A 27925-nucleotide genomic window follows, 5' to 3' on the forward strand; every position below is an offset into this window, starting at 1 on the left:
TATTGTCCCGTAGTAGACTGATCGTTAAGACACGGTTTCCCAGCAGATCACCGAAGTCAAGCATCGCTGGCTGCTGTCAGTGTGCGAGTGGGTGACCACTTGCTTGGATCAGTCTGCGTAGGGACCGAGGGTGTGCGGTATGGGTTCTCGTTAAACTGTTGTACCGTAAAGTGCTCGACTTCGCGTGCAGATCACCGAGCTACCGAAGCGGGGGTGCCATATTCTCTGCAGAGGATCAAACCTCAAGGGTTGTTTCCCAGACCGTCGCCTATAGTCTACTGTGTAGCACAAGTGTGATGTAAATGATCAACAGCATCAGACTATTATTAAATAAAAAATAATAAATATTTACTAAAAGTTATTTTTTGCATGGAATTATTTTTAGATATAAGAATTTTATAATAGTGTGCAAAAAATTTTCAATTCCCTTAACATTTGGGGGTCCAAACTTTGGATAGCTCACCCGACTCAACTATTGGGACCATATTCCCCAGATTGAATCTGTTGAACAAAAGTTATGTTTATTCAGGGAAAGTATGCTATTGTGTCTAATTGCGGAACTTAAACTAAAATATCGGGCACTAATTAATTTGCATATTTGAAGTCACACCCTCGGATTATTAAGATGGAGTCCTAGAACGTGAAGATCTGATCATTAGGTAAATCAAAAGTTATGCAGGGTGGTACTTTTTTGGTTCACTGAACGTAAATGTTACCAATTTACGACATCTCACCAAGGAAATATGATTGGGGGTGAAAAAAGCTATTCATGTTGCCTACTCTTGTCCCCCATGTCCACAGTAGCCTCCTTTTCCTCTAAATATAATGCTAATCATAAAATACCAATTTTATAAACCTGATGAATCCGGTTACTATACCGTTGGGAAGGTCTTTTCAAGACAAAACCATTATAAAAATTAAAATTATTTTTTAGTTTCAAATCTAAAAGTTTTTGATCGCGTTATGGAAACTGAAGGAAATTATAAATTTTTTTTCTATCTGCACATATATCCACATTTTAAAAAGTCCTAATTGAAAAAATATACAGAATTTTTTTTCTCTATATGCATCGATTAACAAAAACAAAGTTGCCCTACTCCAAGATGGACAGGTCCCTAGAAAATATAGCTATATTTTGAAAAGAATTAGTTATTGAATATTTGGCCTATGTATTCATGACGCCATGTAATCATATCGCTGGTTCAAAACTGAAACGACACCACTCACTTCTAATTCAAATAACATGAGAAGATAGTGCAGAAGTGTCGTTTTAGTTTTGAACCAACGATATGAATGGCAAAATTATGACAAAGAGTTATAGTTTTTTTTTTATGAAAGAAAAATGAGAAAAAGTCAAAGCATATTTGCTAATTAAAAAAAAATTTCTTTTTAATGGTTTGTCATGGCAATGAATTTTAATTGCTAAGCTGACGTTCTAAGCTGATTTGATTTCTAAGCTGATGTTCATAGCTTTCGTATTCAATTAAATGAGTTTTTTTATTAAATTAAATATGATTTTTTTTAATATAATAAAGATTAATTTTATATAATAAAGATATGATTTTTTACATAATAAAATAAAGATTGCATTTCATTTTTTAATGAAAACCAAGTTGTTAAAAACCCTAAAAATTTGAAGTTCCAATTAAGAAATTTAAAGGTCTTAATTTAAAAAATATAAAATAAGAACAAAATCCATGCACACAATAAATGGTAAAATTATCAATTAAAGTACTATACAAATTAAGTTTTATATACGAACATAAAAAAAAGCAATTTTTATGTCACCATTCTTATAAAAGAATTCTAACAGTATATAAATATAAAATTTAAATGAGTTGATGCAAGCATTTACTTACCTCCTTATAAATAAATTTACATTTTGTTTTCTTGTTTTCCAAAGAAAATTTTTATTAAGAATGAGAATTATTGATATCACGATTCATGTTTGAAAAAATGAAGTTGCAAATAATTTTAATAATTCTTAATTAAAGCTAAATTTCAATTTCAGAAATTGAACAAAACAAAAGGTAACAGAAAATTTATAACTGAATTAAAAATGGTTAAATTAAATGAAGCAATTAAATGAGTTAAAAACTGGAATTTAAATGCAACGTTTAACGTTTGACTCAGAAAAAATCTCTTGACAAAATGACCTAAGTAAATGTTAACAAGAGTCATCCCCTTGGATCCCTTAAAAGCTTACATCTGCTTTCCTAGAACATCTAGATAATTGCTAATTTAAGACAACTTAAGGGTCCTATAGATGGTACTGTAAACATATGACATTTTAGAAAAGCACAAAAGAGCCCATGGTCATAAAAATGATTAAGGCAATTTAAAGAAGGAAAAGGTCATTTTCCCATGGTGTAAAAGGAGATGGCTATTTTTTGAGGAGTCAAATAACTGTGGGTCAACTCTGTGGGAGTATGAAGGTTTTAACACCTTCCTACCACCCACAGTCAAAAGATGCTTTCAAATATATTTATTAGTCTGAGTGTAGCTCCCCTTACTTTATATCAGAAGAAAATAAAGTTTTCTATAATTTAAGAAGAAAATGAAGTTTTCTATTTGGAAAATATCGTCGAAGTTATGAAACAAAACAATTTTTTTCTTCTAAAATTTCCAACTTTACCTGATTTTATTCTATTAATGTCTAAATTTTAGAAAATGAGAAGCAAATTTTTCTCCCCCTCACTTTCATTTCAGAAGAAAATGAAGCTTTCTATTTGGAAAATAGATTCAAAGATGACATTTTTTTTTTTAGTTACCAATTTTTATTTTTTTGAGCACTTTGAAATTTCAGAAGGGGCGAAACACCATGTTCGTCCCTTCATTACCATTTCGGAAGAAAATATAGTAAAAATTGGAAATAAAATACTTTTTCTACTTTTACTTTACTTTTCCAAAAGTCAAAAAACATATTAATCGCCCATAACAGAATAGCTTGATGTATATCTTCAAAGCTGAGAAAGAATAGCTTTTTTTCCCCTCTAAAATTACCTATTTTACTGGACTTCGTCTTGGCGAATAACTAATAGCAGAAGAGGCAAGGCACATAAATGTTGGAGGAATATAAAGTTTTCTATTTCAAAAATAGCTTCAAAATAAAAAAATATTTTTTTTTTAAATTACTGATTTTATTTGACTTTATTTTTGTGAGTGTCTAAATTTCAGGAGGGGCGAAACGTATCGTTTGCCCCATCATCTAAATTTTAGAGGGGCCTCTACCTCCCCCTGGTTGGCACGCCACTGGTCTGACGCAATTAACTACATGCAGCTGTAGCCGTTCCCCTTCTCTGCAAAGCGTGTTTGTTCTTTTAAAAAAGATAAATTATTTGCGAAACGGCTTTTTACCCTTCCCTTTATGTTATAGTAGGTACGCAATTACAAAAAAGAAAATTTTCATCAACTCTATCTTAACACAATTTCTTTCCCACATATATAAAATTAGAGTGCTTTATTTGGAAGGAAAAGAAAAGAAAAAAAAACATGATGTGGTCTTTTCATATGGGGCCCCCTTGACCGTCGGGGCCCCGGGGCGGTGCCCCGACTGCCCCGGCGTAGTTACGGCCCTGTAACCTTTAGTTTCTTTATCTTTCTATCAGTGTTGAAAAGATGCAAATTGACAAAATGGAGTTTCTTGGAAGAGGATATGTGATTAGAGAAAAGGGTTGGTGTATACAAGAGACAAAGAGTTCTAAAAAGTGAATAGAAACTTGATCTTCCTTGTGTGTTTTTGAAAGTGGTAAACTGTTGATGATTGATGCAGGGTGGCCACTCACTCTGGAAACCGGGAATTCTCAGGGAATTTTGAAATACCACTGGAAAACCGGGAATTCTCAGGGAATTTCACGTCGATTCTGGAAAATAATTTTGTCGCGCGTCACCGCTCTTTTCTTCCCATTCCGTTATGTTTAGTTTTTCGGAGCGAAACGCACCTGCTTCATTGCGATCAAGCATCACGTGATTATTCTTCAATGAACGCTTCGTGTTCCCGCGAAAAAGCAGAAATCCGCTTTTTTTTCTCCCAATTTTGAAAATTTCCGACCATGTTCCAAAAACTAACATTTTTGGGAAGTCCTATTCGAGAAACCCAAGCCGCCCGAACGATAGTCGGATTACTGCGACTTCCGCTATAGAGTGGAAAGGAGTCTAAGCGTTTCGTTTCTACCGCCGATATTTGATTTTTTTGTTTGACTGATTTTCGGAATTTTAAATATTAGGAACTGCATCGGAATCTGCTAAAATCGCGATATTTAATCAGACGATTTTAATATCAATCATCGTCTTTCGTATTTAACTGATTTAAATCTTACGTGTTGCAATTTTTTTACGCGATTTAAAAATCGTACTAGCAATTCTATTCACTCAATTTAAAAATCAATATCGCGATTTGTATTTAAGCGTTTTTAATACCCAATATTGCGATTTGTATTCTTGTGAGTTTAAAATCCAACGTCGCGATTCGTATTCACGCATTTTTAAATCCAATTTTGCGATTTGTTATCACTCAGTTGTAATATCAGATATCGGTTTTCGTATTTGTACGCTATTTAAAAATTACTCACTGTGATTCGTATTCACGTGATCTAAAAATTATGCATCGTGATTCTTATTTACGCGATTTAAAAATTCAATATCGCAATTTGTATTTTCGTGTTTGTAAAATCCAACTGCACGATTCATATTCACGCGATTTTAAAATCCAACAGCACGATTCATATTCACGCGATTTTAAAATCCAATATCGTGATTCATATTCACGCGAATTTAAAACCAAAATCGCGATTCATATTCACGCGATTTTAAAATCCAACAGCCCGATTCATATTCACGCGATTTTGAAATTCAAAAACGCGATTCATATTCACGCGATTTTAAAATCCAAAATCGCGATTCATATTCACGCGATTTTGAAATCCAAAATCGCGATTCATATTCACACTATTTTGAAATCCAAAATCGCGATTCATATTCATGCTATTTTAAAATCCAATATCAAGATTCTTGAAAGAAGTAGAAGTAAGTTTTCTCTTGAATTAGTTACTGTAAAGATGTGATATATTTTTCATTAGTAAGTAATTTAATAGTCGTGCCTTCCTATGACTGCTCAATTTTTTTTAATATATTAGTGGTCAAAATTTTAGAATTATATTTAAGAAAAATTTAAAGTTAACTGTCTAAATGCTTCTGCCACTTTAAATATTGAATAAAAATCTCCCAGCATAGTTAAAAGTTGCTTTTATAAATCTCAGTATCATTTAGAGCACTCCCTCCCTTCCTCCCAGTGACCCGCATTGTAAAAGTTCAGCTTTTTTTATTTTTGTCCACTTTCATGTCTGATTATAGGGAACAATTACAAAAAACCATAGCTAGCTGTGATTATTTAGTTATGGGCTTTGATGAAAGTCTAAATAAAATCGCTCGGAAACAACAAATGGACGTTAGGCCTGGGCAATATACCGTAATACCGTCATTTACCGGTATTTCTTTGATACCGCGGTAATGATATTCGGAAGTATATTCTTCGGCAATACCGAGTTATTGAACTTCGGTATGCCTGCACCTCTCGGTACTCACCGCTAGCCAATATCTTCGGCCGACCGGCGGCGAGGAAGTGGCGGTATGGTATGGTATCTAGGAGGTATTGGTATGGCACGTGATTGATTTAGGGGTGAAGAACTCGAAGGCTTGTGCGTAATATTTACGATACCTCCTCTCGGCAGCTAGAAATTTCTCCTACAATATATTGTGGTATCATTTGACTTTAAAGCGCATGCGTCATATCCGTGGTATTGGCGATATCGGATTTCAAACACCCGCGCGTTATATCAACCCTCCATGGTATACTTAGTTACTGATTTTGGTTTCATTTTGAGAATAGCGTGCTTCTGATTTTAAAAATATCCGAGATTGTCGGATCTCCTTGTGATGTTTATAATTGTGTTGATATTTATAATTGTTGATGTTTATAATTGTGTTGATGTTTATAACTGTTTTGATGTTTATAATTGTGTTGATGTTTATATTAGTAATTGATGTTTATATTAATAAAATTTTTCTGTTTTAAAATAATGATGCTTTATAATTAGTTGATTCCATGGGATAATTATGCTGCGAGCTAATATAGGATAAGTACCCCATTTTTTTTAAATGATGCTCTTTAAACACATTAATTTTTAATTGCAAAATAGTCTTAGCATTTATAATATACATAACAATTTAATTACCGCGGTATATCATAATATCGTGATATGAAGCTCACAATATACCACAATATCGAAATTCTGACATTGCCCAGCCCTAATGGACGTAAGTGTTCGACTTTGGAATAAAGATACAAATAAAGTCCAGACACGATATTTGACATCAGTATTTCTTGGTCATTCAACAGCAATGGATTTGTTGGATAATTTCAAAGAAGCCCTTACCCAATTTTCCATCAATAAAAATAAAATAATTCAAATATTTATGGATGGACCTAATGTCAACCATAAATTTCTTAATGATCTTAAAAAAAGAACTTGAGGAAATGCCGCAAGATCCTGTGCTGTTAGATATAGGTAGCTGTGGACTGCATACAATCCATTGTGGGTTTAAACATGCAATAAAGTCTACAAGGGGGAATGTAGTGGACTTTTTATAGGCGCTATACTACAGTTTTAAAGATGTACCATCACATAGAGCTGATTTCATATATTTCACTGGATGTGAAAAATTTCCAAAGAAATTTTTCTGCAATCCGATGGGTTCAAAATGTAGAAGTTGCTGAGAGGGCATTAGAAATGTTGCCTCATATTTTCGAATTTGTAAAAGCAGCAAAGAAGGAGAAAAAAATCTATGTTGGCTCAAAAAATTTCAGTGTACTCTCGGAGTGTATCAAAGACAGTTTCTTTGCTGCATAATTGGCATTTTTCCAGTCATTAGCTGCTTTTATTGAAACATTTCTCACAGAATTTCAGAGTGATGCTCTATTAGCTCCTTTACTTTTCTCTAATTTAACATAAATTTTAAGATCTCTTGATAAATTTGTAAAAGCCGATATTTTAGTGGAGAACTCTTCAAAGTTAGGAAAAATGGATTTGTTATTGGCAGATAATCTGCTTCCAATCAACGAAGTTGCTCTCAATTTTGCAGTTACGGATGAAATAAGGAAAATAAAAGATTCTTCACCTTCTGAAGAATTTTCATTTAGCAAAGAATGTGCAATTGATTATAAAAAATTCTGTGAAAAGATTTTAGAAAGATCACCTTTAAAATTCCAGTTAACAAGGGGGCTATCTTGTCTTGATCCTGGTGTAATTTTAAATACAGCAATTGCTGAAAAAAGACTTTCATCTTGCCTTTCAATGTTGGTATCTAGCAATTGGATATCAGGTATCAAGGCTGACAGTGTGAAAGATAGTTACAAAACGTCCATTCGGAATCCTCTAGTTATGAGAGAAATGGAGCAATTTGAGAAGAGGGAAAAACGACTGGATAATGTTTTCTTCTCTCTATTTGAAGTTTGCAATGCACCAAAAGATTTACGTTCCTTTGTTAAGTTTCTCCTCATATTGTCACATGGAAGTGCTTTTATAGAAAGTGGCTTTTCTATTAATTCAGATTGTTTAATAGAAAATCAACATGAAGTTAGTTTAGTTGCTCTAAGGCAAATTCATGATGGTGTTGTGGATGCTGGTGATGTTGACAATATAACTGTGACGAAATCCATGATAAACTACGGAAAGCAGTCTCACACTCGTTATATCGAAGTATTAGAAAAAAGGAAGGAGACAACAGAAGAAAAAAAGAAAGTTATGTTAGAAAAAAGGCAAAATGAAAAATTAAAAGAAGAATTGCATGCTAAAAAACAAAAATTAACGGCTGATTTTTATTTAGAAACTTCTTTAATTGATGAACAATTAAAAGCTATAAGAAATTAATTTTTAAAAGCTTTCAATTATTCACTTGTTGAGCTATTTATACTGTACAATTTGATTAACTCCACTTTTTAAAACATCTCAAACTTATGTGTCAAAGAATATATTAATATATATATAGGTATATTTTTTATTTTTATATTTAAAATAAGTTTCCTATATAATATAAATGAACAACATTATATGACTAAATATTTTTGGCTTTTCATTTATTGATAATTTATTTCACAACTAATTTCGATCTCAATTCTAAATTTTTAGTTTGATGGAGTTGATCAATTTGTGTAATAAGCTATTTATATAACAACTTTTTATTTTATACAAAATAAAGTTTCTAAAATTCCTTGAAATGTAGATTTTTATTTTTATAAACTATTATTAATTTTTAAGTTTATTTTTATGGTTGAGTATGCAGAAGTTATTTTTTTATATGTAAATTTTATGGCTGCTATTTCAATAATTATATTTTTAGCAGAAATATGTGTATTAATATATAATTTTTGGTGCTAGAAATGCCTAACTTTTTGCACTTGTTTTATCAGAGAACATTTACACTTTTTTCCTCATTTTAATATGTCATCAGATCTTATAAATGTGTATCCACATTTGTGAAAGAAATTCATACAACACATTTTAAATGCAACACAGCTGTATATATATATATATATATATATATATATATATATATATATATATATATATATTTTATTTACTGTATATTGTTGTATAGCTAATAAATTTATGAAGTCTCGTTAATGTTGCGTTGTGGTATCTGGAATTTTAGAAATTTGTAAAAAAATGTCTGTAATGAGATTGTTATTCAGAAATTTTATTTTTAATTATTGTGAATAGTTATAAATTATTGTAATGCTGAACCAAAAGTAATCCATTAATTATAGGTGCACATTCTTAGTCTTTGAATGATTCATAAGTAATTGCAACTTTTATCCAAAAATTCCATTTTAGAATTTAAGAATTTGCAAAATAAAATTTCAGTTTTTTTCTTTCCATTTTCATAAAATGGAAAATGCTTTAATGATAGAGAAACACCTGAATGCTAAAGTGCCAATCGGATATAAGATTTTTGAAAAGCTTTATTTTATCTTTAAAATCAATTGATATTGTTCTTTTTTCTATTTTTTAAAATATTTAAATATTTATCAGTTGACCTAAAAAAAAGTCATGCTTCAATACTTCTTTCTCTGAAATGATCTATTATTATTCAAAATCATTAGCATACTTAATGTTCAACTGCTTTTTAGTTGTTTATTTTGTTTTCAATACTGATATTTAAGTTTTCGATATAAAACTGAGTTAAGTCAGTAATTTAACAATTTCATATTAATATCCTGTCTCAAGTTCAGCATTTCTAGTTTCTAGCAAAGACAGAAAGTAACATAACTTACTGCTTCAATGAAGTAACTTGAAAGATGTTTGTTATTCTAAATGTAACATTATTTGACTATAACTGAAGTGCAGGTTATCCAAACTTGCAAGAAAAGCAAATTTTAAAAAGATTCTGTTTTGAAAAAATCTTTTTATTTCCCAGAAAAATGTTTAGATTTTTAGGGTTTAAACTGGTTAAGTTTTACGAAAATGATAGAGGTTAATTATATTTTAGGTGCCATTAAAGCTAGGCACCCGGGAATTGCGAGACGCTGTTAAAAAAATAACAAATTCTTTCAGTGTAGTTTTTATACGATTGACACTGTTAAAACTTTTATTTTGTAGACTCAAGTTCTTCATCGTGATCAAACAAATGAATGGAAGGGATGGATGCAACTTCTTATTTTAATTTACCATATGACAGGTGCTAGCAGAGTAAGTATATTTTCACAAAACTAATATTAATTTACCATAATTTTTGTTACAGCAAATATTTTTTCATTTTAATTAAGCTGAATTTTAAAACTAAACACATTTCAGTTTTATTTTCCTCATTTAATCTCATTTTCTCAAAAACTGATTTCTAATTTCTTTTATAGGTTTTACCGATATATATGCATATACGAGTTCTTGTGACTTCTTACCTCTTCCTCAGTGGATATGGCCACTTTACTTATTTTTATCAATATGGAGACTTCGGGTTTTATAGATTATGGCAGGTAAAATATATTTTATTCTTAGCTATATCTTTAAACAGTAGGAAAAGTAGCATCTGCCCAGTTATCTTGGATTTAGCTCTAGCTCAGTTGTGCTAGTTGCTTACTTAGGTAACTCTACACTATGAAGTTATCTGAACTATATAGCATGGATTTTATTCAGAATCTTGTAACTTTTTCTATATGCAATGTATTTCATAAATTCTTTGGAATTTTAAAGTCCTAGCACTTTCTCAATTTTGTGACTCATTCTCGCTTTCTCACTATAATTGAATGGGTTGCATGGACAGACAACCATTCCAACTCTACATCATATCATCATTGGTTGAAATTTGATCCAACATAAGAGTTATAGTTTTTGGTTAGTCGAGCATACTCTGTAATGATCTGCTTTTGTCCTCACTTTAAATTATTGTTTTAAATGGCAGAATAAATTTTCATCAAAATTGACGGAATAGGTGAAATTTTATATTAGTCATAATTTTTTAATATTTTCATTCCTGAGGATTGATGAAAATTTTAGACTTTTTCTTTAAAGTTACACATTGTAAAGAAATTATGAAAAAATAAATAATAATAAATTCATACCGTACAGTTCAACATTTTCTCAACTCTTATTAATTAAAATAATAAGTGAAAAAAGTGTTACTTTGCATGAAGTTATTTTTGATAAACGAGTTTTATAATTTTGTGCCAAAATTTTTTATTTACTTAAATAAGATTTAAAGACATGATGAAATACACAATAAGTAAACTTTACTTTAAAGGGGTGAAATCTTTTCATTACTTCCCTGACTTAACTATTGGGATCATATTTTCTTGATTGTGGCCAGGGGCGGATCTACTTAAGGGCTTTTTGGGCTGCAGCCCAGGGCCCCGTGGATACAAAGGGCCCCAGTCCCCACTGAAAACAATAGGTGATATTTTGAATTTAAAAAAAAAATCGAATATTTAAGAAAAAAAACTGTTATAAGGTTGGCAACCCTGAGAACAATCAATCCATGCATGTGCGCGTCTATCGAACGGAACAGGGAATTCCCCGTCGCTTGTTTTTGGTCAGTGTATTCTGCACTTCTGTTCGCGTCGTCAAAGTGACAAATTGTTTAGTTTACTAATAAATGATAATTTAAAAGTTATAAAGACCGGACCTTTCTCTTATTTTACTTATAATTGAAAGTATATAATCAGTATAAGAAAAGATTTCCTGCTCTTAGTTGGTAAGTAAAAAGAATTATAAATCATGTTTTTTTTGTTTTTAATGTATTTTGTCAACTTTCAAGTGGTCAAACTTTTGTAAATATTAAAGAAAACAGGCTTTTAATAGGGGTTTCGGAATCGCTATTTATCCCTCTTTAAAGCTGTGAAATCGATTTTAGAAAATATTAACAGTTACGCCGTTACTGTATATTTTTATAGAACTGCTGACAAATCTCTCGTATGGGGCGAGTCTACCCATTCTAGTAAAATGAATGTTAACATTGTAAATAATCAAATTTTACTATTAAATTGTTATTTTAGTTACTATATAGGATATTTATGAAGTAAAATTCATAACTTGATGATATATTCCATTTTTTTTATTCATAAAATAACACAAATTGAGTATTTGATCGATTATCACATTTTGATCTCAGTTTTGTTTTTATAATCATTAACATTATAAAATAACATTTTTTTCTGATTATTGTTGATAAAAATAAATTAAAATTAATATAAATTTACAATTAAATAATTAATAAATAATAATAATTAAAGATTATTGGCATTTTTTTGTAACATTTGTTTTGCGAATATAATTTCGAACCATCTATAATAATAAATAATAATTTAATTAACTTGCATTAAATAAAAAAAGTTAATTTTGTAATATAAAAATTGAAAAAATAGGTAAAATAAACATATTTTATATTTACATTTATATTTACATTACCTATAAATTTTCTTATTAATGATAAATTTATCAATGCAGAATTAAAATAATATACTCAAATTCATTTAAAATGACTTAATTTTAATATAAACAAAGTTCTAAATTATATTATTATGCTTTATTAAAACTAAATACGAATGGGTAGACTCGCCCCGCGAATTCTGGCTTTTTGTTTACAACAGCAAAACTTACATTCTTTTTGTTGTTTTTTTCTTATAAAATTAATGTAATCTTAGTCTTAGATAAGTTTATCACTTAACCAAAGGGAAAATAGTAATAATAATAATATACTTACGGAGCACCAACTAAAAGTTTGCTGATTTTCAATACAAATCTCTCAAAAGATGTTTGAACAGGTCGGTTAAAAAGACACCAAATAAATAAAAATGGATCAAACTACTACAGCGCCATCTTCCTTAGAGTCTGAACTAAGTTCTCCGTCGGTAATTTTTTTTTTATTTGCAATTTAAAATAGTGAAAATTAAATAAAACTAAAATGAGTAGACTCGCCTCTGGATGGGTAGACTCGCCCCGGTTTACGGTACGCGTATTGACAAAACATACCGTAGATTGTAAAAGGGTTGGCGAAAATTCTAGCGGTGTTGAAGGAGCGTCTCGCAAATCGCCAAACAGCTGTGTGCTTATGTTTTTGTTTTGTTTTTGGTATCAAGTATCTATCATTCACCAAGTTACATATGGGTGTGACATTTCAGAGTTTCAAATAAGCTGATCTTAATTAGATTCTACTGCATTAAATGAAATATAAAGCGTATTTTTTTGTTATAGCTCCGACATAATCGTTTGTATTTGTTAACATAATTGAGTTTATTAGCGTTTTTTAGAAGGTCGTAATAAAACTAAGATAAAAAAATTGTATATTATTACCACCATAGCCCCTTCTGTATTTTATAACTTTCATTAAATACATTTCGTGTAGTGAACTTCTTTACCTAGTCATCCACAAATTAATATTAATAATTTCATAATAACCTCTAATCCTTAATAATGAAATGATTATTACAATAAAGTTTGTTTACTTAAAAGATTAAAAAAAATTTATTGATCAGCAGGGACTTTGTTACTAATTCTATATTCATTAATTAAACTTAATGGTTCTGCTCGATAACCATTTACAATTTTTTTTAAATTTTATTTAATTTTCAGTTATTATGGAATTCCTTAAATATTTTTTCGACGTAGAGATTATTTAGCAATAATGCGAAAAGCTGAAATTTATAAATGTATAATATTTATAAATGTTTAAAAGAATTTTTAGCAGCTATTTTGTACTAATTATTTTTGTTGAAATGTTCATTATACACAGTTTTGTAAAAATAATTTTATAAAAAAAATGCATTTTGCTCCGGAAAAAAAATTACTTGAATTTGTCAATAGAAATTCCCTAATTGTTGCAGCAAGAACTTTTAAATTTCTAATCAAACTTTCCTTTATTATAATTTTGTGCAAATAATTATTATTATTAATAATATAAATGACTATTAAAAGGAATTAATTGAAAATGTTCAATTTTAATAAATTAACTGTTTTCGCAATCAGATTAATAACTTTTTTCATAATTTACAAATGGAAAAAAAGTTGACAGTTTAAAAGTGAAAAGAAAAATAAAGTTGAGATTAAATTTATAAAGTAAGCATAACTTGAAGGAGGTTGAAGTAAGGGCATTGAAATCAAAATTTCAAAAGAAAAATCAATTTTTCAAGAATTGAATCAATTTTTCAAGTTTAAGATCTCATCTCATTGCAAAAAAAAAGTTATTTAATAAAATTATGCAAAAAAAAGTAATTTAATATATATTTTTTTTATAAAGAATGCTTCTAGTAATGAAACAAACTCTTTCAAACTTTATTTTAAAAATATTGATTATTTCGTTTACAAAAAACTATTACTTTAAAGCATGATAACATTTTTGAATACTTAATTTTTTTTCTAGTAAATAATATGTCTTTGTTAATTTCTAAAAAAAGAATCTTTATAAAAAAGCTTACATTATTCTTTTATAGAGAATATTGATTTAATAGAAAATATCACTAAAATAAAACAGGTTATGTTTTCTTACAATAAAAGTTAAATAGAATTAATTCTTCAAAATAGCGTTTCAATAAAACATAGCATTAAAATGTTATGTTATTTTTTGTGATTGGTTCAGTAGTAGTAAATTATTTTTATTTCTTCGCAAACACAATTCTTGTAAAAAAATTGAATCTGTTATATCAAAAAACTAGATCGTTTTATAAAATATAAATTATAGCGTTTAATAAAATATGAATACAGTGTATTTGTAAAGTGATCCTGATAATAAAAAGGTTATTTTCTTTTTTAATTCTCTTTTAAAAAGAATTAATTAGTTATTTTTATTCATTATGGCTAGACGAGGAGGAGAAAAAGAATATCGAATTACACTGTTTAGGTTAATGTAATTTCGTTCTCCCACCACATTTACGCGTAATCCATCGCCAATTCCACCTGCAATTGCCGCGTTTACAATCTACGGTATGTTTTGTCAATACGCTTACGGTACATCGATTATCTCGTTCCCTGTTTATTACCAGATAATTATCAAGTTCATTGTTTATTTTCAGAAAAATATCAAAGTCTTATTTTAAAATATGTCTGGTAGAAAATATAAAAGTGGAGCTGAGAAACGGAAATTACAGCTAGATCGAGAAAAAGAAAGAAAGAAATGTGCAAAAATTGAAACTTTTTTCAAATTAGAACATAAAAACGAGAATGAAATAGCTGCAAATTTATTAAAAAGCGAAGAGGAAGGGATCTTATTCGAAGATAATCTATTTGAAGGGAACAAAAAAGGAAACCAGGAAAAAAATACAAGTGATGAAAATGTACAAAGTCTTGACTACCAGCAACCCTCTGATCCCACTGAAAACTACATTGGTGTTCAGCAAGAGGACGGTAATACCGAGGCGGAAAGAAATTTAGAGAATATTAAGTTTGAGTTTGAGAAATATGTTGACGTGGGCTTGTGGCCAGAACTGCTAAATAATGATTTTATTAATGACATCCTCTCACATGAAATGACTGACTTTCAAAATAAAGATCCGAGAAATATATATTCAGCTTCAATAAAGAAATACAAAGAACAAAACAGAACATTTTCAAATAGGTATTTCATTAAGAAAATGAAAAATGGTCAATCACTGGAAAGATCTTGGTTATGTTATTCAACCAGGGTTGGTACTGTTTTTTGTTTGACTTGCAAACTTTTCTCTAAAATCCCTTCTCAATACACAACCGGATTTTCTGATTGGAAACACATAGGAACTTGTTTAGAAAATCATGAAAATTCTAATGAACATAAGAAATCAATGTTAGTGTGGTTGACACGAAAAGAAAATAGATCTGTTTTAGACAAGCAGCTTCAGAAGCAATTAAAAAAAGATACAGAATATTATCACAATGTCCTAAAAAGGGTTATTGCAGTGGTCAAATTTTTAAGTATAAGGGGCTTAGCATTTAGAGGTTCCGAGGAAGTATTTGGTTCTCCACATAATGGTAATTTTATGGGTGTTCTGGAGCTATTGGCAGAGTTCGATCCATTCATTCGTGAACACATTGAACAACGAGAGCTGCGACCAAAACCGATTATATCGTACTTATCAAAAACAGTATATGAGGAAATAATTGAGATTATGGGCCGACAGATAATTAAACAAATTATAACTCAAATAAATGACGACGACACAAAGTATTATTCAATTGTGATGGATTCTACTCCAGATCTATCTCACAATGATCAACTTGCTATTGTATTACGATACTGTTTTCGGGGAAAAGTGTATGAAAGATGTGTATCCTTCATTAAAATTAGTAGTCATACTGGCTTACATTTATTTAATATTCTACAAGACTTTTTAGAAACAAATGGACTACAACTGGATAATTGTAGGGGACAATCTTATGACAACGCTGCTAATATGGCGGGTCACTACAATGGGGTACAAGCACTACTAAAACAAAAAAATAAATCTGCGGATTATGTGCCATGTGCTGCGCATTCCCTTAACCTTGTTGGTGAAGAATCTGTTAAGGTTGCAACCGAAATTGTGAACTTTTTTGGTGTAGTGCAAAAAATATATGTTTTCTTTTCTAATTCGACCCATAGGTGGGAACTGTTAAATCGTGAAACAAAACTCAAATTTACGTTAAAAAGTTTAAGCCAAACCAGATGGTCTTGTCACTATGATGCTGTCAAAGCTTTGAAAAATAATTATGATGACATTATGAATGTTTTCGAAAGTTTCAGCGAAAATGAAGATGAGAAAGTTGATTTCCGGAAAGAGGCACGAAATTTATTCAATAAAATGACGAAACTCGATACTGCAATTTTGGTTATTTTTTGGGAAGAAATTTTGGGGAGATTTAATTTAGTTAATAAAAAAATACAGAGCCCTGGTTTAGATATTTGTGAAGGCAGCAAGTTAATTGTGTCATTAAAAGACTTCGTGAACAACATAAGGCACCAATCAGATCAGAAGCTAAAGGAATACGAAGAAAAAGCAAAAAAATTAAGTACTAGTGTGGGAATAGACTACAATGACATAAATAAGAGACGCCTTACTCCAAAATTTTCAGATAAGTCTACAGATAAATTCTCAGTATACGGCGCAGAAAAATTAAAAAGAGACACGCTAATCGTTGCATTGGATAAGCTGATTATGGATTTAAATAAAAGGAGTCAAGTCTATGAGATGTATAGCAAGAAATTCAAATTTTTAATGGATTTGCAAGACAAAAATATGGAAAACATAGATCTGGAAAGTGTACGTAATATTGTTGATTATTATCCAGATGACGTAGATGAGCATTTAGTGAATGAGTGCATTCAGTTAAAATCTTATTTACTTCAGTCTAAGCCAGAGTCTTACACCTCTTGCAGTGAAATTTTTATGCTAATTTATGAAAAGAAACTTGTTGATGTTTTCCCAAATTGCTATACTATCCTAAAGATTTTTTTAACTTTGCCAATCACTAGCTGTGAAGCGGAGCGCTCTTTCTCCAGGATGTCATATATAGAAAACAAGTATAGGACAGCAATGTCAAACCATCGACTAAATCACTTATCAGTCCTTTCCATAAATTGTGATTTAACGAAGGACTTACAATGTGATGAGCAAATAAAGGAATTTGCTGCACAAAAATGCAGAAAGGTTATTTTATAATTAATATAATATAACATGTCAATTTCTTTTTTAATAATGTAGTACAGTTGCTGTTTGGATACACAAATGAAAATAAATAAATAAAATTATTTTATTGTCCTATTTTTTTCTATATACTTATCTACATCACTATAGAAAACAGTTTTCTGACAAAATGGCTATTAGGGCCCCTAAGTAGTTTTAGCCCAGGGCCCCACAAATTCAAGATCCGTCCATGATTGTGGCTACCCCCATGTAATGAAAAATCCATATCTGTTCAAAACAAAAGTTAAGTTTGTAGCACTTTCAATAGTTATTGATTAATGGACAGAATAGGTTTTAACATTGTTTTTAAAATTTATATGCCTATTTTTTTATAATGCTATTAGGATTCTCGAATTTTGAATAGCGGTTTCAAATAACCATCTTTATAAATATACTCTAGTCATGATGATTTCATATCAAATTCACATTTTTTATGTGGATGATAAAAATGCTGCAACAATTCTATATGTACTATAAAATTGTTGCAAATGGAGTGCCTCAAAAAGTAATTCTTCAAATGCTGGATTTGAAATTTCCCAAGCTGAAAAAAAACATTTTAAAAACCATGCCCAAAGAGTCACTAATAACTAAAGGAAATGTGATCAAAAATATTACGCAAGTGTACGGGTGAACCGTTAATAATCCAGTGCTTAAAAAAGTAATTCTTCAACTGTGAAATTTAAATTTCTAGTACAAAACAATATAGCCCTATATAAAATGAAGATTTTTGAAACTATGGATATTCATGTCAAAACTGACAAAAATGCGATTGGTAAAACCATGTTGGTTTGCCGTCAATCCTAAATAGAAATTGTTTCTTCTGAATAGAGTGCATAAAAAATTGATATTAAAACATTGTGATTTTAAAAAACGTGGTAATCTGTAGCAAGAATTTCCAAAATAGCAATTTGAAAACCATGTGGATTTATGGTGGAATATACACTTCTTGAGTGTATCAAAATGAAAAGTTATTACTCGTGCGTGATTTGAGCTTCACTGTACACTATAAAGCCGTATTAAACCGTTTAAATTTTATGGGGAAATCTAGCTGTAACTTCCAAAGATGCTATTGTCTTAAAAAGTGGGTAAAATTAATACATTTATCAGAAAATTAATGGAAATTGCCTCAGCTTAATACCGTACATTAGGTTAAACATTACCAGTATGTTTAAGTAAAATTTCACAAATTTAAAAAATCGTAATAAAATTTAATTTAAAACAGTTAAAATTTCACATTAAATTAATCAGTCATATGATTCTTCCACAAATCCGCAAATCGCAAGACCGTTGATTCACAGATTTCCGCAAATTAATAATTTATATTCCAACAAAATTTTCTCGAAGTTCCGCCAATCTAAAATTTTAATTCTGTTACTTAGGCAATATCTTGTTATCGAGACATTTATTCTGCCCTTACGAGCACCCTCTTTTTTCCCCTTCTCTTTCACGTGCAATAATTACTTTTTTATGCAGATTTGTTCGAGAAAAGCGCACCTTCGGATGAACTTCGAGAACTGAAGGAAAAAATTTCACTATATCTTTGCATGGAATTAATGAACTACAGTGATCCCTCGTTTTTTGCGATTAATGGGGACCAAAACCTTCCGCGATAACTGAGAAACTGCAAAGTAGAATTTGCCAATAGGAATTTTTGCGTATGCGGGTACATGAATGTTTTAAATATGTAAGCAGTATTTATACTTTACACATTTAAGACAAACATTACAACAGTATACGTATTTACTTAAACATGTCAGTGCTAATTAATAAGGTTAATTACAAAACCGAGTGTAGAGTGCTTTAAAGGCACGGATGACACCTTGATCCATCCGCTGAATTAGAAGTGTAATGTTCGGCGGCAGAAACTCTATCTGTATACCATCATATTGCAGGTCCATTGCATGGCCTCCTGCACAGTCCATCAGGAGAAGGACCTCAAAGGGGAGGCCCTTTTCAGCCAGATACAGCTTCACCTGGGTAATGAAGCAATGGAGGTACCATTCAAGGGTGAGAGCTTTCGTTATCCAGGCCATGGAGTTACGCAGCCAGAACACGAGCAACAGAGCCATATTTTTGTTTTTTAATGCTCGTGGATATTTTAGCTTTATAAATAAAGCCTGGCTTTAGCATAAAACCTGCAGCATTGCCGGCCGTGATGATAGTCACACGATCTTTGTGAGCCTTGAAGCCTGGCTTTTATGAGAGCTCGTAGTTAATGTACTCTGAGTCAACTCATCTCTTTGTTTGACATGCAGGGATCCTTCTCTCTCGCGCATCAACATGAAACAACGCTCCTTTCTGCAATGTGGCTGCCGACATGGTTGTATTTTTTCATTTTTCAATGAATATTTTGGAAAAACCTGCGAAGCACTGAAGCCGCAAAACATGAAGCGCGAAGTGGCGAGGGAACACTGTTCTGCTTAATCTAGACAATAATTACCAATCACTTTTTGATGCTCTCAATTTGCACTAAATCTATGCCGTGTTTTGATCGGTTTATTTTTTTCTTGGCAGTTATCGTTACTGATTTTCGAATATTTTTTTAAAATCTCGATATTTTAAAAACATTTTTGATAAACAAGAATCTCGAAATAAACAGTTTTAATCTCTTTTAAACGGGTCCGATTTCAACAATCTTTTTTTAGTTATTGCCATAGATTTCATGTTTTTATTTATTTATTTTTTTATGCGATGGCGACTCGCAAAGTGAGAAAAAGAACAAATATGTAATTATTTTAAATGTATATATTCTTTTATGCTTTAATGAGAAAAAAATTGATTAATATTTTTTTTCTTTTAAATAAAACTTTTTAATTTTATAATTGCTACTTTTCAGCATAAAAATTACAGTCTTTTATTTCTCTTCTATGTACAAAAGAAGAAAAAATATTTAGTACTTATAAAAAAAAAAGCTGCATATTAAGTGGAAACAATTAGGTAATTTCTTCGTCCAGCACTCACGTCTGATTAATTTTTATTTCCTGCAAGGGGTGTATAATGTAAAAATCATTAATTTCTAATTCCAAATTTTTTTACCTTTTTTTGAAATTGTTATGTTCTTATGCCTGAATGAATGTTTGGCTATTACTGGTGTATAAGTCAACTCTCTAATTTTTGTTAAATTTTGGGAATTTGAATAGTCACGATATATGATAATTAGTTTGAGATCATTGCCTCAAACCATAAGATTTTATGCTATTACTCAGAAATTCATTCATTGGTTCAAAAGATAAGTGTTTCATTTTTTATTTTGTGCATTGCTCATATTAAGTAACAAAATTAATCAACAGATAAAGTTAGTTAAATGTTTTGAAGTTATCTCTGCTTACAGATAAAAAGATTCTGTACTGCACTGCATCATCAACTATTTCTATATATATCCAAAAAAAATGTGATGAAAAATTGTAATAGGTTAGAAAAATGTTATTAATTTAGTTGAATTTCTTTATATTTATTTTAAGTTCTAAATTATTTTTCCGTTTATATGAATTGATTGATACTTCTCCTTTTGATTTAATTGTAGATTTTCTAGATTAGGAGTTTTACATTCATTCAAAAATTCTTGCTTTTATATTAACAATATTAACCTTTATCTTTTATTTTTCATTTAATTTAGTTAAGTATAAAAGTTTTAACTTTTCTCTCATCAATGTTTTTAACTTTTATTCTAGGTCTTATTCCGCCTTAACTTCCTTGTAGTTGTGCTTTGCCTATGCATGAACCGTCCTTATCAATTCTACTACTTTGTGCCTTTAGTGTCTTTTTGGTTTGTTGTAATGTTTATTACTGTCAAGTCTGTACCTCAAGTCACTGCTCCTGCTGCCGAAGGTTTGAATTTCTGTCATGTGACAAATAATTCGTATAAATTTTGTTTAATACTTGCTAAATTTGTGTTACATCTGTCAATTAAAAATTTTAACTACCATATTTTCCAATGTAAAAGTTCATTCATTGTTTAAGTTGAACCACTACTTTTAACACAGAAAATGTGTTGATTATAGTTTATATGTTGATGCCTGAGTTCGTACTTAATAAAATTGAATTTTTATTTCTAGAAGGTAAAATAATCTATGTGTACAAAGTTTTTCCAAGTTAAAAGTTTTTCACAAAAATCAATATTCCAGGACATATATCATTTTGTAAACTTTTCATATAAAGAATATCTGCTTCAGTGCTGGGACGGGGGAAATTTAGGACTTGAATATGAACAAAAAATAGACTGAAGAACTGATGAAAGAAAAGGGGTTTTTCAAAGTAGACCAACTTTTTAGGTAAAAAAATAACTACTATCAAGGAATGATATCTGCTTAAAAAAAGATTATAGTTCTTGAATATCAAAAAATGGACTAGGGAGCTGGTAAAAAAGTGATATTGTTGATAATAGTCAAATGATTACTAGCATAATACAGAACTGCTAACCTTTTAGCAGAATATTTTGTAGATAGGTAAAAAGCTATTAACTAATGCTTTCAGAATTTTGTTTATTACATATTCCGGTATGTAAACCTACTCTTTTTTTTAATTACGGGATAGTAATATCTGAAATATCAGGTGTATGAGTTGACCCCTAAAAAAACAATTATGAAAATTGCTATAATTAAAAAAACTTAATAACCCCCCTTTCACGATAATTTCAAAATTATCAAGCTCACAAAATTTTTACAAGTTAATATTTTTTATTATTCTCTCTGAATATGATGCATCTACCCTCAAATAAAGATGTTATGATGTGCTCCTCAATAAAGATGCATTGACAAATACTGTGAGGCTGAAAACGGTAAACTTAAAACATTATTGAATGCGACACAAAGGATGCTCTAGTATCTTTTCATTTATAGCTTTTTGTTTGAAAAGTTTTTACTGTGTTATAGCTTTTGGAATTCTCTTGAATAAATTATTTTTGATTTTGTTAGTCATAACTTTTTCTTCTGACCATAATTTAAAGTATTGTTTCTAAAAAGTACATTTTACATGTAAAGAAAATATGATGATATAATTTAAAATTAATTGTATATTTGTATGTGATGCTATGGTAAATAAGTTTAAATCAAATTAACTGAAATAAAAATCATTCATTAAAATATAAAATTTACTGTCACTAAGAGTAATTTTCTCACAAAGTATAGAACTTGTCCTCCCTACTATACCCCCAAATTGCAAAGTAATGTGTTGGGAAGAAATAATTCAGTTTGGAGCTATCTTATAAAACTTACTTATTCAATGTATTAAATATGCTAATTATTATGAATTAAAACTAGTTGCATTTGTTTAAGAAATAAATGTATTATCCTAAATATATTAGAGAAAGATTCAACTGATTATCATTGAGATTAGTCTTAATTATTTTACTGCATTGACTTTTCAATTGCAGTGGGTATATGTCAGATATTTTTTACTAACATAAAGTCGGTTCTCCCTTTTTCACTGTAATTTAGGGGTTACCCTGAAGACTAAGGCACCATTGAATCCTATAGATTTATGTTTTTACTTTTAAATATATTAATCTAATTTCATGAAGCAGACTAAAATAATTGTTCAATGCCCAATTTCTCATGCAAGATTTATATTCGTAATATATATTTTCCATAAAATAACTTAATTAAAACCTTTTTTAAATCTAACCATAACTATCTTATATTTAAGGCTCACATTTTAATAATATCAATGTTTTGAACGTTAAATTGATTATGCTAATGACATAATTTTCCACTAAATAGTTTAGAAAAGTAATTTAGTAATAATAAGCTTTTGTGCAAAGTCAATCCTTCATATCACGAATTATTATAAAACACTAAACACTAGCTACATATAAAACACTTAAAATTTCCTAGAATCACAAATTTATGATGTCAAAAATTGAGCAGATTAGTCAAAATAATAAATGTGCTAGCATTTTAAAACTTGTATATTATGTATTTACTTTAAAAAGCAGTTACTTCAAACAAAGTCAATATCTTTGCTTCTTCCTTTTTAATTTAACATTTGGCTGAAATTCTGTTTATCTGATGCTGCATATCTCCCAATGCTATATCCTATTTATTTGTAGTTTTTTTTTCTTCTCAATCACTACATACAAGCCGCGATGACTTTGGGGATAGATCGCTCACCTCCCAATGAAGTTACCCTGGTTTAAATTCCAACTTTAGCTGGTCATTACTAATTCCGCTTCTAGCTTGCACTGCCCATGGTGCTGACTTAAAATATCCTCAGTGATAAATAAGTCATTTGTTAAAATCCCCTTACAGTTTTGCTAACCGTGGAAGGTTTTCCTTATGTAATACAAATGCAGGTTAGTCCTACACAAAGGCTAGTTTGTCTCAAAGCTTGATCCAGGAGTTCCCTTGTCTTCTGGTTTGTGTTCCCTTGCCTTCTGGATTAGATTCAGAATTTCCAAGACTCTGAAAATGAACATTGATTGTTATGAACTGAGAATTGGGTTGGCTGTTCAATGCTAATTATAAAATAAAATTTTACAAAATCACAACGTACTGAAATATCATTGTTCACGGACACTTCTTCCAGATAAGAGCATTTTATTTTGGAATCATTGAACTGGCAAGTTCTTTCCAATCTTATTCATGGATATTATTATTTATGTGCAACATGCATTTCTATTTTGAGAATTTATTATTCAATCAACTTCTTTTTAAATAGAGCAACTCTTTCTCTTTCTAATTATGATTTCAAGAAATGATTTAAGATTCTTTAAAAATTGAAGTTCAAGAATGCACTTCAAATCAATTATTAAGAAATTAAAAAAATTTTCGTGATAAAAAATATCTTATTAAAATAATGACCACGGAGAAATATATTCCGCTTTAAGAGTTTCTTTCACAGTATCAAAAAATTTGTGTTCTTGAGGTTTGTGAGTTGCTCACTTGCTCAAGGGTTTGATTGTATAATTTTGCTTTGAGAAGTCTTTGTTATTGTTGTTAAACTTAATATTGTTTAATGTTGGTATTTAAGTTTTTTATGAGTTAAAAATAACAATTGTTTCATGTTGTATTAATGATTTTTTAATGCACATATTCATTGTAAAATTTTAAGTTATATACTATTTCATATGCTCATATATTTAAGGGCTATGTTTAATAAATTTAGCAAATCCTCTTCTTTACTTCTACATGGTTTTAAAGTTTGTTGCTCTGTTTGGTATCGTCACAGTCCTGTATATGTCTGAAGTGAGTATTATATTTTTTTGTGCTTAACACTCTAACTTGAAAATAAAATGTAATTAAATCTAATAAAATTTAATGAAAAAAATTTACAATTTTCTAAAAATGTAATGTAATAATGTAAATAAATGATTAATGTAATGTAAAAATGTGATGAATAAGTGTATAAAACACAGTTATGAAATGAGTTAGAACAAAAATTCTTTTTACATGGTATATGGTTTGAAAGACACATTCTAAACAGGCTAACTATTTAGTGTAACTAATTGTTAATTTTCTATATTAAATTCAAAAATGCCACTGTTCTCACATAAATAAACATATTTGCATTTATAGAGATTCAGCTTCTTTTCGAAATATAGGATTTTTAAGTATCCCAAATCCTTGAAAAATTACACAATGTGAAGAAAATTACTTTTAACTTAGGAAAAAAACATTATGCAAAAAATATTTCGACCTCTAAAGAATAGCCATTTTTGGAGAATCAGAAAGAATCTGGAAATTAAGAAATTATATAAAGGCAAGTATATAATCAGCAATATTTTTTAAAGTCTTTGGTGATTTGGTCATTTAATAAGAATGAATGAGAACCAAGGTTTAAAAAAGGTCTTTTTTGGGAAAAATAACAAGGAAAAGTGTTCCAAGACCCAGAAAATGGTGGCTTAAGGATGTTGAGGAAGATCTAAAATCTTGATATTGAAAAACTGTAAAAAGAAAGCTTAGACTCGAAAAGTATGGAGTATGAAGGTCAAGATCCGTTTTGGGTTGTAGCACCAAGGAGTAAGTTGGTAAGTAGCTGAAATAAGATATCTCAAAGATAAGCCAATATGTAACATATTTATTAGAGCAGCGGTGGCTCAGAGGATAAAGCATTTGCCTCTCAATAAGGTTACCCAGGTTCGAATCCCGCAGTGGCTGGTTGATACAAATTCTGCTTCTAGCTTGCACCGACCACAGTGCTGATGTAAAATATTCTCAGTGGTATATGTTTAATGGGTTAAAATTCCCTTGCCAATGGGCTGACCTGGGAGGTTTTTGTGGTTTTCCTTTACATGTAAAGCAAATGCATCTTACCTCCATCAAAAAAGACCTCACAAACACTAATTTGTCCCAATGCTTGATCCAAGAGTTCCATTATTTTCTGTGTTAAGTTTAAAAAAATCAGGGATGTGGAGTTGAGCGTTGATAGTCATGGGCTCAAAGTTGGGTTGGCTGTTCACTGCCGGTTATGAAATAGAATAATATTTATGAACTGTTAAATCTTTTATAAAAATTACACTAAAACTTCCATTACTAAATGTATCTTACTCTATCTTTTTTAAATCTATTTTTTTCTTTATGTGCCTTCTTTAAATCTGAGGCTATCCTTTTTAAAATTATTTTTTGACTTTCTCCTATATTAATAAAATAATAAATGAATAAACCAGATAAGTAATAAAGAAAATATGAAAAAAAATATTTATTTAAAATTTAAATTGAATAATTTGAAAAATCAAACATAATAATTCTGCTCATGAAATAATTCATAATTTAAGATAATTTAACATAATAATCCATGTATTTGTAATCAAATTTGCATTATTCTAAATTTTATAAAAAGGTTCCATTACTTTTAATTCCAACCAAACTTAGATATCTTGACATTGAAGGTAGAGAAAAAAAAATTCAAGTTATCAAAAATCACATGTTGTTAATAGTAGAATAGAGATAAGTTTTAAGTATACCTTTTTCTGAAAAAAATCTTTTTTTATAGCAAACATTATGCAGAAGAAAATATTATTTTTAAAAAAAAATTAGTCTATAGTTGGTTACTTGAGAAAAAGAATTAGATATTTTTTCGATTACTGTTCCTAAATGGATAACGCTTTAAATTACATATTTCAAATTACAGTAAATGTATTCAATTTTCATTTGTCAGCCATTTTAAACACATGACTCAGAAAATCTCATTTCCTACCAATGTTCTTTTAGAATGATTTATAACTTTTTCAAGAGCAGCACTGGATAGCTTAAATATGAGACAGTGCAAGCATGCTTTTGTTTGTTATTTCATTCACATCTTGTTGAAGCAATTCAGATTAGAAATTATGCATTCTTTTTCAAAGCCACCCACTCAGCAGGATCAATATCTTTTAACTAACATTTTTCAAACAATTCAAAACCACAGCAACCCCTCTAGCATCTTAGGAACATCTTGTGACAATAGAAAGAATGGGTTGTCACTGCATATGCATTGCAACTGACTGAAAAGAAAGAAATGAGGAAACAATAAACCGGAATTTTAAACAGGTTAATAACAGTTTCGTTCTCATTGTGTTGTTTGTAGTCATTACATCTCATAATTTTAAAGACTATACAGGGTTTTCCTAGCGTATTTTTGGAAAGCTTTTCTATTTTTTAAAAATTTGTGTTCTTGATTTTTTTTAAATTGTATTTGTTGTCAAAAAGTCAAGTTATCAAAAGAAAAGTAAAAAAGTTTCGTTAAAACAAAGTATTTTTCACCATTAAGTACTTAGGAAATTTTAAGAGAATTTTTTTTCTTCTAATTTTTTAAACATTTGTGAAACTGAGATTCAAGCTAGCAAGATTTGACAACATTTTAGCAAAACTTTTTTAGAAACTTTAAAACAAATTGTATCAAGAAATTAAAGTATTTCTTTAGTGTCTCTCTCTCTGAACCCCGAAATTTTTTAAAAAATAGAATTATTTATCTAAATTTCTTATATTTCTGCGGTACATGACAAGGTGATAACTTTTAAAAAAATATTAGTGTACTAACTCTTAATATTGCTTGCTTTTAGCAATAAAATTTTTTATCTATTTTACTCTTTGTGCATGTTTAAGGTTATTTGTGCCAAAAGCAGGTCTGAAAGTGAGATGGAAAAGACTGATTGAGCCAAAAATAACTGATGCAGTAGAGAACCATTTATCTGGTATCCAGATAACCGGGAAACCAGAAAGCCGGGAAGAATTTTGATTGGTTTTCCCGCTATTTTAAAGTACTATAACGATTATAAAAATTAAAAAAGCAGAAATTTGACTCATCCTTAAAGTTGAGTAAAGAGAAAGGGGGGAATTCTTCTCCTCATTTTGCCCAGAGGAACTTCAATTCTTCCCCTGACCTTGAAGATCCTTAGATCCAGAGGGGGCAGGGAAGGGACAAATGTTTTATTTTCTCCTGTGTTTATTTTCTTTTTCTGATAAGCTGCCATCAATCAAACTTTAAGGAGTGGCAAGCTGATTTCGTTTTCTCTTTGATTTACGAGGGGGTGGGGAAAATGCATTGCACAAGCATAGCAATGAATGTTTGAGTTAAGGAACTTGAAACATCTGGCTAAGAGTATTGATTTTAAAGGTGAAATGTGAGATTTATTTTAAATCATCCACTTCAGTTACTCAGTTTTGTTATTTATTATGGTGAATTGTTTTATTATTTCGGATAATGCATTATTTAATCACCAGTTATATTCATATATTTGACATCAATTAGCAAAACAATATTTTTTTGTTGAATAAATTCTGATTTCTTAGAAATGCGATATCATTAACAAGTTTTTCTTGATGTGCAATC

The 27925-nt window shown here is 29.7% G+C and overlaps 1 protein-coding gene across 2 annotated transcripts in view; it reads left to right on the forward strand.

Moving 5' to 3' along the window:
* LOC107436980 (N-acetylneuraminate (7)9-O-acetyltransferase) overlaps nucleotides 1-27925 on the forward strand; it is a 63698-nt gene that overhangs the window by 29123 nt on the left and 6650 nt on the right. For both annotated transcript variants that reach the window (XM_043042142.3, XM_016048829.5), the window contains exons 10-13: nucleotides 9657-9746; nucleotides 9911-10030; nucleotides 20851-21007; nucleotides 24281-24360. In XM_043042142.3, coding sequence (XP_042898076.1) covers nucleotides 9657-9746; nucleotides 9911-10030; nucleotides 20851-21007; nucleotides 24281-24360 — 447 coding nt within the window. The remainder of the gene's footprint in view (nucleotides 1-9656; nucleotides 9747-9910; nucleotides 10031-20850; nucleotides 21008-24280; nucleotides 24361-27925) is intronic.

The sequence above is a fragment of the Parasteatoda tepidariorum genome, chromosome 11 (assembly GCF_982258835.1).
Source record: "Parasteatoda tepidariorum strain Cologne lab strain chromosome 11, Ptep-v5.0, whole genome shotgun sequence".
In the NCBI taxonomy this organism is placed as follows: domain Eukaryota; kingdom Metazoa; phylum Arthropoda; class Arachnida; order Araneae; family Theridiidae; genus Parasteatoda; species Parasteatoda tepidariorum.